This window comes from Zingiber officinale, chromosome 6A, assembly GCF_018446385.1.
Source record: "Zingiber officinale cultivar Zhangliang chromosome 6A, Zo_v1.1, whole genome shotgun sequence".
NCBI lineage: Eukaryota > Viridiplantae > Streptophyta > Magnoliopsida > Zingiberales > Zingiberaceae > Zingiber > Zingiber officinale.
Genome location: NC_055997.1, coordinates 53,336,791 through 53,351,266, shown reverse-complemented (window position 1 = coordinate 53,351,266; position 14,476 = coordinate 53,336,791). Strand labels below are relative to the sequence as shown.

Here is a 14,476-nt window from a genome sequence, read left to right as displayed (position 1 = left end):
TTTAATTTATGTTTTTTTAGTTTACCATTTTTTAATTTTTCTTTAATTTTTTTAAAATTTATGGTCTTTTTTAAAATAAAATTTTTATTATAAAAAGTTTGGCTTGTGTCTCGCGAGGAGTGACGTTTTGATAAATTTCTAATTGAACCAGATAATGAAGGTTCATCATCCTTACTAGAATAAGTTCATGATGTCGATTGCTTTGATCAATTATCTGATATTCAAGAACAACAATAAGAAAATGCCAATGTATGAAGAGATACAATAGCAAATCAAATGTGGAGTGATGTTTATTATATTGACAATAACAAAACGATTTTTTCTTTCTCATAAATCCACAAGTTTCCATGAAAAAGTTTATAAATGTCTGTAAAAGTCTTGTAAACAAGTCTATATAACTCCATAGAATTCTTTTCACAACTACGCGAGATTCTATACAAGTCAATAAAAATCAATCAACTCCACAAAAATCTATCATTAAAAGAAAGTCAATGAAAGTCATTCAATCTCTTGATTGAATACTTAATCCGAGTGTTAGAGAACCGTAAAATTGATCTAAATAAAATATTATAAGAATTAATACTTCCATTTGATTCAAGTCACTTCTTTTAATATTAATAAATAACTTTACGATATGATAATTAAATAAAATTAAACTTAATTAAGAAATCATTTTATAAAATTTTCTAAGAATTTTTATTTTTTTTTGAATTTTATAAGTCTTTTTTATATTTTGAGGGAATAAACGAGATAATGAAAAATCTATTTTTAAATACCCTAATTTAAAGAGAAAATATTTATTTTCTTTTTAATTCAAAAACCCTAAGTTTTATTTCTCTCACTATTTTCGGCCCAAACCCCTTGTTCCTCTCCCGGTCCGCCGCTGCCCAATCGTCATGTCGCCCCGACTGGAACACACAGATACCCTGCGCAGCTAGCCGTCGTCGTTCGCCACTGCTGCCGCCCTTATCTTCCTGATCCGCTCCTGATGCGAGCGGCCAGACGCGGCCATCGGAGTCAATCGCGGTCAACACGCGATCAGCCGTTGCTCTTCACTACCCTGAAAACGATGCCGCACATCCGACCGTCTCTGAGGAAGATAACGTGAGATCGACGCGGCCCTCTCTTCAGTCAAGGGTTGCTGGGGATTGAAGTCGGACTCCACCGCAGACAACACCGTCATTGTCCTTGTCATTTTCGTTGCTGTGGTCACTGCCGGAGAGTTAAGCCGCCACCTGCCACCTTGCTGCACCGTCCGGCATAGCAGTGGCCACCACCTCCCTTTATTGTAGCCACAGCCACCACAGTAGGCCGACGGTCCTTAAAGTTGTGAGTTCTACCGGGTTAAATTCACTGTTGTTGGCCATTGCTCCAACTACCGAGTCACCCCTTCTGGATTTCCGTCATTGGCCGTGAGCCACCACTAGCCACTACCAGACTAGGACTCTTATTCAGGACGAGCATTTCGACGTGGGAATTATTTGGTACGAGCTATATTTCAAGTGGGTAGTTCCCTTTTATTTCTCTTTTAAACCTTTGTACTTGGTATATGATTTATTTTGTTATTGTGGTAGTATATATGTTGTTTACCTTGACTCTACTCTTGATCGATTCCTGAGATTGATACTTATTTTGCTTGTCCTTATGTTTAGTCTATTTGATATCTATATAGTTTTCTTTATTTTCATACATGTATTGTTTGAGTATTGCCATAGTATAGTTATAGATTTATGCTTGGACATTTACACCATATAGTGATGCACTTAGGCTTGTAACCATATGTTAGTGATACTATAGTACAGCGGTATACTTATATGAGTACATATATGTTAGCGAGATTATACCTACTTATATGGGATAGATATCTTACCCTAGCAGAGTGATAATTCCAGTGGGTTATCTCCTTTGGACCAACTCCCATGACTACTTGATTTTGAATCCATTTGTTTATGGTATTCATAATGATACAAGGGAGTTAGATGAGATATTTTGACTAGATGACTATGATTCCCTTGATTGAGATTGTTACTATTGTACTTGCTGTTGTGGTACTTAGACACATGTTATTAAACTTGTTACTTATTGCATGTCTATAAATTTGACCAACCAATTAGATCAGATCATGATTTTGAGCTATCACATGTAGACCATAACGAGATAGTTGAATATCCTATTTAACTCCTTGCTAGTTGTTTGGGTTCGTGACTATGTGCTAGTTAGACCATATCATAGTGTAGCTAGTAAAGTTTACTCTTGGAGGTGACTGTCACTGCTTATATATCATTTTTAGTTTGTACACTTATACATTTTGTCTACCCACAGGACCATCGGTGATAGATCATTCTCCCGCAGATAGTGACTATTTTACATGGACTTCCCACGGGACCATTCGTGGTAGAGCGTTCTCTCACGAGATCTCTTCTTGTCTGCCCACGGGACTATCCATGGTAAAACGTTCTCCCGTGGGCAGTGACTATTTATATGTCCTATTCGTCCACGGGACAATCCGTGGTAGGATGTTCTCTCGCAGTTAGTGGCTGAGGAGCTAGATAGCTACCTCTTCCTGTCCGCCCATCCATGGTAGATCATTCTCCTGCAGACAGTTGACTATTGATATACCCTGACCGTCCACGAGATCCATTCATGATAGCATGTTGTTGCGCGTAGACAAGACTTGCTAGATGCTTGTTATATGCTAGTTGTGTATTTGTTTGTGTAGGATTTGGATGTACTATATGTACTCCCAATTGATTGGTTATACATGGTTGATCAGGTTTGTAGATGACTATGTTGATGTCCTTACTCTTATGTAGTAAACATTATTATCTGAGGCTGCTCTCTTTGATCTCCTTATATATACATTATTATCTTCTTATACCCACTGAGTTGTACTCACTACTCCTTGCTTTCCTCTGACTTTTAGGTTAGTAAGTAGAGGATATGTTGTGTCACTCAGAGATCCTGACTATCATTTCCACATCACACTCGAGATTGTGTTTTCTACGTTATGTCTTGTTGCTTGGTATTTGCTTTTGGTTTTGTTCGTGGATTTTAGTTTTGCGTGTATTTGTATTTGATCGTGATATTTGTTGTGTTAAGTCGTGCCAACACACAGTCACTTTTAGTTTTCATGTTATGAGTGGATTGTATAAATCCCTCTATTGTATAGTTTGTTATTTATGCCTTCTGTCGTGCATTTATTTTCAATTTGTGGACTTATATCATATTGTATCAAATATTGTCAAAGGGGGTATTATCCGTTCTGTCAGACAAGTACACCTCTAGGGCATGACAATTTTATTGATATCAGAGTCGCTGGTTGCGAAGCCTATTTTTGTATTTCAGATTTCGTGGTTTGTTTTCTCGATATGATTTTTGAGTTTTGGGATTCGGCAACGACAGGACATTTCCGAGTTTTAGGAAGTAAAGTATATCTCTAGTGTTATACCTTTTGGACTCACTACTTTGTTTAGTTTACTGCTAGATCAGTTGAATGTCTATTGGGTACTCACTGACTTGGTTTAACATGATGACATTTAGTGAGATATTTACACTCGTGAATGTGGTGAAAGTCGACCACGGAAATGACCAGTTGTCACTGCAGGCTACTATAAATTTACCTTTATTAACTTAGAAAATTATAAGGTTAACCCCTAATGTAGTCTCATCTTATAAATATTACTTAATTGCCTATTATCTTCAAAGATTTTGGAAGAGATTAATTAGTTAATTAATAGTTGATTGAGTATTGCAGAATATTTTCATAGGTTCTTTAATAATGATTCTTAATTCCTTTGAGTATTTATAGCCATATCCATTCACATATATCGTGTGCCATTGCTTTAAATTCGTCTTCTGTATTGCTTCTTAACTCAACAGACTATTACTTGCTATGTCATTTAATTAAGTTTCTCTAAATATATTTTCAGTAGCTGGCGTTAGGTTTTAAATATCTGGGGATTCTATAGAGTGCCTCCATATGCTCTTTATTTGGATTGTTTATGAATTGACTCACCATACTAACCAAGTAGCCAATGCCAAGTTTTATGTGCGATAAGTATGAGTTTGCCCATGAGCCGTGCCTTTATTAATCGGTGCACAATCTTCTTTGGCTCTTAGTTTGATTGCTGCGTCCATGGAATTGTTTGTTGGCTTTCATTTGAGCATACTTGTTTCTTTCAAAGGGTCTAGAATATATTTTTGTTTAGAGATTCAGATTTTTGTGTTTGGCATAGCTATTTCCATTCAAAGTAAATATTGGAGGCTTTCCAAATTTTTGATTTTGAATTATTTGGCTAGTAGGCTCTTGAGTGTACTTATCTCTTGCATATGGTCTTTTGTTACAATATGGTCATCTATGTATACAATAAGGATGATAATGCTCCCTCGAGGTGAACATTTAATAGAGAGGGAGTGATTTGTCCAAAATTGTAGATAACCATACTGCTTGGTTACTCTAGTAAATTTGCCAAACAAAGTTCTTGGGGATTGTTTGAGTTGATTAATGCTCATTTTAACCTACACGCTTTGTTGATTTTGGCTTATGACTTGAATTCACGAGGGATGCTCATGTAAACTTCTTCCATTAGGTCTCTATTGAGAAAACTGTTCTTGACATCTAATTGATAAAGCGACCTGTCTAGATTTGTAATCATAATCAATTTCATAGGATTGTGTGAAACATTTTTCAATGAGTTGGGCCTTGAGTCGATCAATACTTTCACCTTCTCTTCTCTTTTAATTGCGAAGATGCCTTTACAACCTATAGGACGTTTTTTTTGTGGTGGTAGTAGTTGAGCGATCATCCATCTTCTATTCTTCTCTAGTGCTTGGATCTCTTCTTTAATAGCAACCAACAACCTTCCTTTTCAATATTGTGAGAACTTCTTGTTTGGATTTAAGAATCTATATTTGATCTTGACTTGCTACAAAAGAACTATACTTATTAGATAGTCCCTTTGTATGACACAAACTTATAGATCGAATGTTTTGTGCATTCTCTAACACGTTTAGCTCCCTTTATTTTTGCAATAGGAAAATCATAATCTTTGGAAGACTTGGGTTTAGAGTTACCTTGTGATCTTTTGATCTTGGGTTTGGTTCCAATTCTTGGATATGCTCAAGGAGTACTTGGTACTCTATCTCCCTTTGGTTCTTTTCCCTCCTAAGACATGCGAGAAGACGTTTGTTGTTTTTGGATTGATTGGTGTCTAAGGAGCAAAGGCTAAAAAGACTTGGGGATTTGGTTAAGTTAAATAACAGTTGGAGAAGAGGAAGTGTTTGGGGAAGAAGTATTTGGAGGTTCGGGTATTTATGGAGGTGAGTGGTATCGAACCATGAGTTTATTTTGGCGAGTAGGGACATTTTCTATTTAGGTATTAATCGGATTTGATAGTGTATGGAATATCTAGGCTATTGATATCCATATATCAATGTCCTGAAGCTGATATTCTTGTATGAAATTATTCTCTCATGAATATTAGATTTTGGGTAATATGACTGATGCTAAAAAAAAAAAATGTAACATCTATAGAGCTATAGATGCTTGTAATGGGAGAATAACATTTGTACCATTTGGATAGGAAGAATATCCTAAGAAGATACACTTAATGACTTTGAAATAAGTTTTCCTCGATGTTGGCTATGAATTAGGATAAAAATGGAGCAGTCAAACAACTTGATAGGGATGAAAGATATGAGATGTGTGGTTGGATGTGTTTTAAGATGGATCTAAAATGGGGTCTAGAATTTTAGCACTCGAAAAGGCATTCTATTTATGAAGTAGGTTGCGATGAGTATGACTTTCCCCAATATTGTTTTGGTACATGTGTAGAGAACATGAGAGATCAAACTATTTCTATGAGATGTTTGATTTACCTTCGGCTACACCATTTTATTGAGCTATGTTAGCTTAGATGAATAATTCCTTGATTTATTAGATAATCATTAAGAATGGATGCAAAATATTCCTTTGCTTTGTCCATTTTTAAAATATGTATTTTGGTTTGGAATTGAGTTTGAAGCATGCTATTAAATTTTTGAAATATGGAACCCACCTCTCATTTTTTTTTTCATTAGAAAAACCTATGTAAGTCGGTAGGATAAGAATTTTGTACATGGGGATTGAGAGTTGACAAATGTCACATTGAAACTCATTCGGATTTTTTTTTTATTGGAAAAAAGTTCTTGAGATATATAAAATATGGAGAACGTAATAACACTATTCCCTTTTGAAAAAAATAGAAATGACATTTTGACTTGCAAACACTAAACAACTAGTATTAAGCAGATGGAGCCTCGGGTCTTCTTTAGCATGTTTCCTAAATTCTAAAAGGGTAAATGAGATTCATGACTAAAGACAGATTTTCAGAGATGAGGATAAGACTCCATGATATCGAGGGAGAGTGTGTGTGCGCTTAAGACCCATGCAAATAAAGAGAACCTACTCCCGAAAGTGGATTGATCACGATCTTGTGATTTATCCAGGAAGTTTGTGTATGTATCATGACCTATGATGCTCTTCTGGTTGGAACAATGTGAAGAATGTCATTGAGAATCTGGTATCTTAACTCTTGATGTGTCAACAAGTGAAGGCATAACATCAAAGTGATGCAGTGAAAGTGTAGTGGGTCCATAACCCACAGGGAATATCAAAGATCAACAGGATTACTTCAGAAGATTCAGATATTGGAATGGGAATGAGAGTGTATTACGATGGACTTTGTTGTGGGCTATCTAGAACACTAAAGGGGCATGATGTAATTTGGGTAATCGTGGATTGATTAACCAAATTTGTTCACTTTCTATCGATCCGTGCAGCGGACCTGTTAAATCATTTAACAGAGTTATACTACAGAGAGATTACTAGATTTCACGGTATACCAATGAGTATCATATCGAATTGAGAACCGCGATTCACCTCATGATTTTAGCAAAGTCTTCAACAAACTATGGGTACAGAGCTTCGCTTCAGTATAACATTTCATCCCCAGACAGATGAACAGTCTGAGCGCACACTGTATAAATATTAGAGGATCTGCTGAAAGCATGCATTATGGATTTTAGAAGCAACTTAGGAGCTAGAAGAAAAGATCCAAGTTCTAGTTTATTCAGTATTGAAACTGATTGAACATGCTATTGTTACTTACCACACTTAAGTAGAAAATTTGGAGTTCAAATTTTTATTAGTGGGGGAGAATATGAGATACGACAGTAAATTTGTATGTATATATATATGTTCTCAAACATCAAATTTGGCACAATATATTGAGAATAGTAATTTTTTAATATAAATCGATCTTTAAAAAAATCTGTGTATTTACATAGCAATTGATTGGAATAAATGCGAAAAGATAAATTGGATATTAGATATATGATTTGATAATTTTAAAAGTATGGTACATGATTTAGGTATTTAAAAAAAGTTAGCTACGTGGTTAAGTAAAAAAACTGAATAATATAAGGTTTTGAAGGCTTTATTTAAATATATTGGGATCGTATCACGGGACTGCCTCTATTCGCTGTACCGTTGGAAGGTTTTTAAAGAAGAGAGAAGGGTAGAGGGCGGAGGAAGAGATAGAGAGGGGGAGGTGTTCGGTTTCCAGGGTTTCAGTTGGGGCATGTCGGCGTCCTTCAAACTAGGTTTCTGATTTATGCTTTTTTCTGTTGATTTGGATTTGTGTTTCAAGGGTGCATTTTACTCGTCATCGAGTGTTTCTAATTGGATAAGAAACCACTCCTTTTGGATTTAGAGACGCCAGTGTGTTGTATTCTGTTGCCCTTCTTTTTTTAGGGTTTCTTCTGTGTTATTTGCATCTAGGTTAGATTCTGATTTGGAGATGCTGGTGGTAGGGTAACGGAAGGTAGCTTCGAAAAAACTTGGATTTCACCTTCTAGAACATTTGGCAAGGAAAACAGTGTTTCGTCTGGTAAGTTTGGGTCCGGAAGAATTGGGGTTTTGGTGTGAAATTGATATTTTCTTGCATCATTTGTGGGGTTTCTATGCTAATTGTGCTAATTCCTAGCACAATCCTTGGCAGCGTGAACACATCATTATCAGCACTAATCCGAATATTGTATATACTCGTAAACACTGCTTATGTATTACTGAGTTCAGAAAGTATAAAAAGGACAGGTAATTTATTTTTAGCAATTATATTTCTCTGAGCTTATCCTTAAGCAAGTTTTTGCATGATGCGAACAGTCTCAAATCGGATTGGCTGCATGACACCTACGACACTTATGGAGTACACCAAAGAGAAGCAGAGAAAGAGATGCTGACAGGATCTTTCATTTGGTTTGAAGGAAAAATCACATAAATTGCCTTAATGACGACAAGTAGTTAGCCTCATACATTATCGTAAGGCATGGTAAACATAGGAAGTAATCTAATGATGGATAATTTGATTATGGGTTAGGCCTTGGACTTGGATAATCACTGAACCAATAGCAGTTATTGTTGTTTGATTACTTTCTTATTCATGTTGGAGAATGTGAGATATTTATATGTAAGCTTTAATATCTACAATTAGGTCATTGAGACACCCCCTCAAGCCGACTTAAAAGTATTATTAAACCCTATCTTGCTACAAGTTATTCAGTTTGAGGATCTCTCGTAAATATAGTTAGTAAATCTACGAACAGTTGGAACTAAAAAAATGAGATGTTGATCTCCTTGGATTGTACTTTCTTTCGAAGCACTTCACACATTTTTGAGGATTTTAGTTTCTGGGTACAATTTTTTTCCATTCATATAGTTGGAGTCTTACAAACCTTATTATTTCTGTAATATATATACATTTTGAGTTTTATTTTGCACAATGGTATTCATGGAAGTAGTTATTATGTGTACCTCTTGGAATTTGTATCTTGTTGTATAGTTGATTCGAACTTAGTAGCAGCCAAAGAGGTCGGCATGTGGTCATTATAATAGGAGCCATGCCAAGCTGATCATCATAGATATCCACTTGTGTCATTATAGGTTGGCATAGTTTTTCTTTCAAATTTTGGTATTTTCCAGTCTTTTGTGCCATATGCTCACTTTGTTGGCATGCATGTATATTATATTCTCTATGCATTGCTTCAGAAAATTGTTGCTATTTGTTCGCTTTAAAGTTGGATTTGCACAAGAAAAAAAACTAACTCTCGTGAATAAAAATCTTTTTTATCAGTATGCTTTCATCTTTAGAGACATCCACCCAAATCTAAAGAAGGATAAACTGAAGGCAAGGATCAGTTCTTAACAGATCTTTCGTAATCAGGAATTTACTTTACTTTTTTAAAATAATGGAAGGACAAAAGGGGAATTTCTTTTAACATGGTTTTTACCATTGCAAAATGTTTTATATTGAACATTGTTTTTATGTCAGCTTTTGCAGCTATCAGCGACCCAAAGAAAGAGAGGACATACCAATTGAGGAAGCATGGATGGTATGGAAATATTTTAATTATTATTTTTTATTACTTTTTCTTCCATTAAAAAAAAGAATTGAGCTATCTACAAAAGACCAGACCACATTTTTTTATTAGTTTTTGCTCAAAAGGGACTTTTTAGGACAAGCTATTTTTTTTCAAGGATATGGCACAAAGTTTATTTATTTATTTTTATTTTGTTGACACTATACTGAAAAATAAAATTGAAAAATTCTAGTTCTCATCATGTGTTATGTAGTTGATCAATTCATCAATGTCACTTAGGGTTAAACTATCAAAAAGTGTAATCTTTGTGATTCCAATGACTAACATTTTTGTTTATTGGATATATATACAATCAATTTGCTCTTCTTTGACACGTGTAGCTAAAGAAGCGATCTTGTAATTTGTGAATCAGCTTTACTAACCTGAACATTCTGTTACCATTTTCTTGCTGCCATCAACAAACAAGCAACTAATTCATAAACTTTGCTTACTAGATCACTATAGATGTTGAAATCTATGGATTTAACAGTAAGTGTTGCTGTGTGAAAGAATAATTCTAATATATGAATTTAATGTGCTCTTGTTTTTTACCTTTTCAGTTGATTCACAGCCGACGATGGAGGAAACTATCATTGTTGGTGATGACCTTATGATGGGCCCCCCATCACCTATTATTCCTCCAGAGATTGCATCTCATGTCCTGGAAGGTGTGGACTTATGTGATCAAGTACTGCGGAACTTTTTCTTGTGTAAGTGAAAGTGTATATTCATATTACACTCTAATGGTGTGGCGTTGGGGATCCATTCTATCAGATGTGAAAACATGATGTTGATTAGTCTTTGTCCTTTATCTGAATGTTGAATAAAGTACAAACTTATTCAGTAATTGGTGTAGGCTTGCAAATCAATGATGTCGAGCCATTTTGCCAAGATGAGATCATCTTGTATCAAGAGTGTGCTGCAAAGAGAGTAAGCCATTGTGTTATAATGAAGTTGAGTTTGTTCTCTCAAGTTACAATATAACTTATATGTTAACTTGAAATGTGAACAGGATAAGGAGCTAAGACGTAAACTTTTTGATAGTGAACGTAAGCTGGGTTTGTCTATGCCCTTGGGAGATGCAAAGGAACGAGCTGCTAATCTTGAAGCAGAAATTAAAACTCTAGAAAGGTATGAGCATGGTGTCACTCTTTGCCCGATCTTTTCTATTCTTTACGAAGTTATAGAGTCCAGACCACTTAGAGTAAATAGCCAGAAGAAAACAACTAATGGTTTGACCAAAATGGAGGATTGTATGCCTACTAGTTGTTTATTTACTGAATGTTTTGAATTGAATCATACATCAGTGAAATAGAAAACAAGTTATGCATCACTGTACTTTATTAGAGACTAGTATATCTAGGAAAATATTTCCTGAGAATGAGCTACAGTGATTCAATAGATGGAATTCAGGCACAGTGGCACTCTTTGATCTTTTTGCTTGATATTTATTAAATTATCCAAGTCAAATAACATTTCTGATAATCATCATTATGCTTTAACTGCAAAACCTTCTGATGGCCATTTATGAAGTTTCTTGTGTTATTTAGGCGCATGATTCTTGCAAGTGGAGTTGAAGGAATGGAAGGATTCCGCCAACGTTGGAGTTTGCATGGACGTATTGAGGATACCAAGTATTCCTATTTTTTCCTCCTGATCTTAAGATCATCTTTTTTTAGGATATATGTGTGTGTGCACATTTTGTTTTTATTATTTTATATCATGTCTGCATACTTGTCTTAAAGAACCAAGAGTTCATGTTGATAGATAATTGGGTTGATATTACATTTCTAATTTCAATCACTTATAATTCAATGACTCCTTTTCTGAACTCCGATTGGGTCGAATTTGATAGCTTCCTAAAAGTTTGATGTAAACTATACAATATGATATTGACAGTTTTTGCCTTTGGAATATGTTATTTCACTAGTTTTTTTTTTCAACTTGAAAAGTTTCTTGTATCAGAAGATATCTTATTAATTCTATATCTGTTCATTTATCTTGATTCTCTCTCTCTCTCTCTCTCTCTTTCTGCACAGAAGAAGAATGGAATCTTTGAAAGAGGGGATCTCAAAGAGTAAATTGGAAAATATTCAAGAACCTAAAGTAGACCCAGCTAAGAAGAAATGGTTCTTTTGAAAGATATTTTGTGTTTGGTCTCCAGTAACTTCTTGTAAGTTGATCATTGAGTATATTTAATAATTGCCGGCAAGTGATGTTATTAATTATGCCAATACCTCACTGTGACTACCCAGAATCTGCAACATCTTTAACTAAAGATAAGTTGCATGGACAAGAAAGCACAGAAGTTTGGTTTGGTTTTTAGAGTCCAACTTATTGTTCTTTAGTACCTGTCTGCTGATAACATTAACAACCTTGGCCAGCCACAAACTTTGTTTGGACCTCACTTTAGCATTTCCTTGATTTTCTCCATTCAGCCCATAAACTCACACAAAGCCTTATAACGTAAAGCTCCACTACCTTTGTTCCTTAATCCAAATCCTCTTAACTTCATTAGGGAACTAGGTTTCACACAATAAACCTGCTCTCGACCGAATCATTGAAAGCTTTGGTGTGTAGCACTTGTCATATACCCATTTCACCCACCTTGATCTAGACTGTACCCAGCCACAATTCAATTAAATTCCAGCCAATTTGAAATCACTATCCTCAGCAACAACAGAAATCAATCTAGACTTCCATATCTAATAGACATTTGTAATCTGTTGTAACTTCACTGCAGCAAATACATTTCAGGGTTAGCCAGTAAGGTTAAGGCAGCTAGATGCCTCAGGCTCAAAATCATAGTTGCATCTCATCTTATGCAATGGCTCAAATCGTGTAGAAGTTGCAGTGATGCTCATCTATTATATATGTTTCATATCTAAAGGCATGCTACTTCTTGCATCTTGACTTGCTACTTTTTCATTGAGTTTTTTCTAGGCATGAATTCTAGAATCTGTATCAATGCCTATGTTGTGCCATGAGCAATAGTTTCATGCCATAGTTTGGCCTCATAGATTTGCTCTATTCATCAGCTTCTTTGATTTAAAGAGAACTTCAACTTCTGACAGGACTTTGATTCAGGTGTTGATCTTATTGGAATCATATTGAACGGCTCAAGGACACGGGGTTTACTTCGTTTGGTCGTCAATTCGAGTAAAGTATGCAACTAAGAATATGGATGCATTTCTGGAATCTAATCATTTCGAACTTTGATCCCACAATCGGTATATACTTATTTCTCGCCCTCATAACAAGGTTGTAGTTGATTTTGACTAACTTAAACTAAGATCTATATTATATAGATATATTGTATATTTTTGGAGAAATATACATCTCAATTTGTTGTTTTACTCGTCTTCGAATACTTTTGCGAGTATATTTTGGAGAAATATCAATTGTCTTAGCAGTCTTCTTTTCCCTTCTGATTTCATTGTTTCTGTTACTTCCGATTCGTACCATATGCCTCTTGAAAATTCATTATTGGTTTGGATGCAAACTCTATTTGACCGGTTAGGATTCAAATAGAAAAATAGTTAATGCCGATACATTGTCCAATCTTTTCCTAGCGTCGTAATCCTAGTGCCATATATATCGTATCTGTGTTCGTTGTTTCGATATTTACCGAGTATTAGACTAAGTCCACTTTATGGGGAATTTGATATTTTCTAACTTGTATATTTTCATTTGTCATACTAATTTATTTTGTATGGATTCATTCTAAGTTGTTTAATAATTGGACCCGTAAAGCAATTGATTATATTTAGAAATATATTGATTAAACCTAGTGAATTGGCTCATAGATTGCAAAGTTTGCTATAGTAGCATTACAATTTGCTAAAGGAATAGTTAAATTAGGGGAAATTAAGAGCATGGATGACGAGAAGAGCAGCCGTACCAGATAAAAAGTCAATATCAGCAGATTACCAAGTAAAATGTAATAATTTTTTTTTAATATCAGGTATAGACAAAGGGTAACATTACAATCAAGTAATAAGTTATTTAACCTTGATCATACGGAATCATGAAAAGGGAAGCCCTGTCCCTCTTGAGTGCCCAGTTAATTATAGAGTGATAATTTTGCTAGTCCATTTCTTACGGACGTATGCCTTTAAAAAAAAAAAAAACCTTTCTATTTTCTAACCACTTGGTAATCAGCTCTAAGTTGATTTCTCTTCACATAACACTACAATAACAATAGGGAAATCATTATGTAGAAAAAAAATGGAACTTTTTTTCAAAGCAAGTGAATTGATTTTCACCTAGGTAAGGCTCATGAAATTGGTATGCACAAGGAGTTGAATTCGGGCAAATGTCAGAACACGGATGGTAAGCACAAATATCAAACTGAGAGGGATTGACATGGATATGGACAGGAACGTTTATACTTCCTTTTCAGATCAAGAACAATATTCCAACCATATCCTAATGGCAGAAGAAGAAAAACAAGAGAACTCTCTAGTGACGAAAGAAAGCTTATCCAAATCATGCGAGTTGATGTATACACTAGAACAAGAAGGTGGATGGTGAAATGAAAGGGATAGATGTGGAGACGCATACCTCTTTTTCTGGAACAGTCTTCCGCATTGTGGTCAGATTCTTCAGGGCTGGAGGAAGAAGCAGCGGCAGAGAAGAAGAGCTTGGCGCTTCCCCTTTTGGAATTATTCTTTCTATTTAGTGGGTTTTTATGTTGTTTTGTAACACATGATTTTATACCATTATAAACAAATTCATTAAGCTATCTAATTGATTTTAATGGCAGAATCCATTATCCCATATTCTGTTACTATTGATTGGCGGATGATAGAATCAGACTTATTGCTATCTATATGGCGTAGTCCTCGGAGAATTCAATAATTAGAGATATCTTTACTTTTCATTGGTGAGAAAAGTAAGACAACTCTAGTTCCTATAAAGGAATCATGTTTACTATTTTTTTCTTCTAGGATCATTAGATTTTGTGGATGATATGAAACGATGACAAATTTGTTATATTCAATTGTCAAATTTACTTTCG

General features: G+C 35.0%; 1 protein-coding gene across 12 annotated transcripts; it reads left to right on the top strand.

The window, feature by feature from the left end:
• Positions 1 to 846: 846 nt before the first annotated feature.
• Positions 847 to 14,220, top strand: LOC121996368. Of its 12 annotated transcripts, none has more exons than XR_006116062.1 (9): positions 847 to 1,484; positions 9,369 to 9,429; positions 10,017 to 10,166; positions 10,313 to 10,386; positions 10,469 to 10,587; positions 11,007 to 11,090; positions 11,496 to 11,629; positions 12,544 to 12,686; positions 13,731 to 14,220. XR_006116062.1 is itself a non-coding variant. In XM_042550325.1 (9 exons), the coding sequence occupies exons 3-8, from the start codon at positions 9,423 to 9,425 to the stop codon at positions 11,593 to 11,595; spliced, it is 534 nt and encodes a 177-aa protein (XP_042406259.1). In that variant the 5' UTR covers positions 847 to 1,484; positions 9,171 to 9,224; positions 9,378 to 9,422; the 3' UTR covers positions 11,596 to 11,629; positions 12,544 to 14,220. The 12 variants fall into 12 exon arrangements, 10 of the variants coding, with proteins under 10 accessions (XP_042406259.1, XP_042406257.1, XP_042406260.1 ...); XR_006116061.1 differs by having other exon boundaries at positions 13,726 to 14,220; XM_042550325.1 differs by adding an exon at positions 9,171 to 9,224 and having other exon boundaries at positions 9,378 to 9,429; positions 12,544 to 14,220.
• Positions 14,221 to 14,476: the final 256 nt, after the last annotated feature.

Excerpts from the sequence above, each read along its gene's own strand:
- LOC121996368 (XM_042550327.1), top strand. Across the intron at positions 10,387-10,468 it reads AAGAGTGTGCTGCAAAGAGA|GATAAGGAGCTAAGACGTAA; the intron begins GTAAGCCATTGT and ends AAATGTGAACAG. Across the intron at positions 10,588-11,006 it reads GAAATTAAAACTCTAGAAAG|GCGCATGATTCTTGCAAGTG; the intron begins GTATGAGCATGG and ends TGTGTTATTTAG.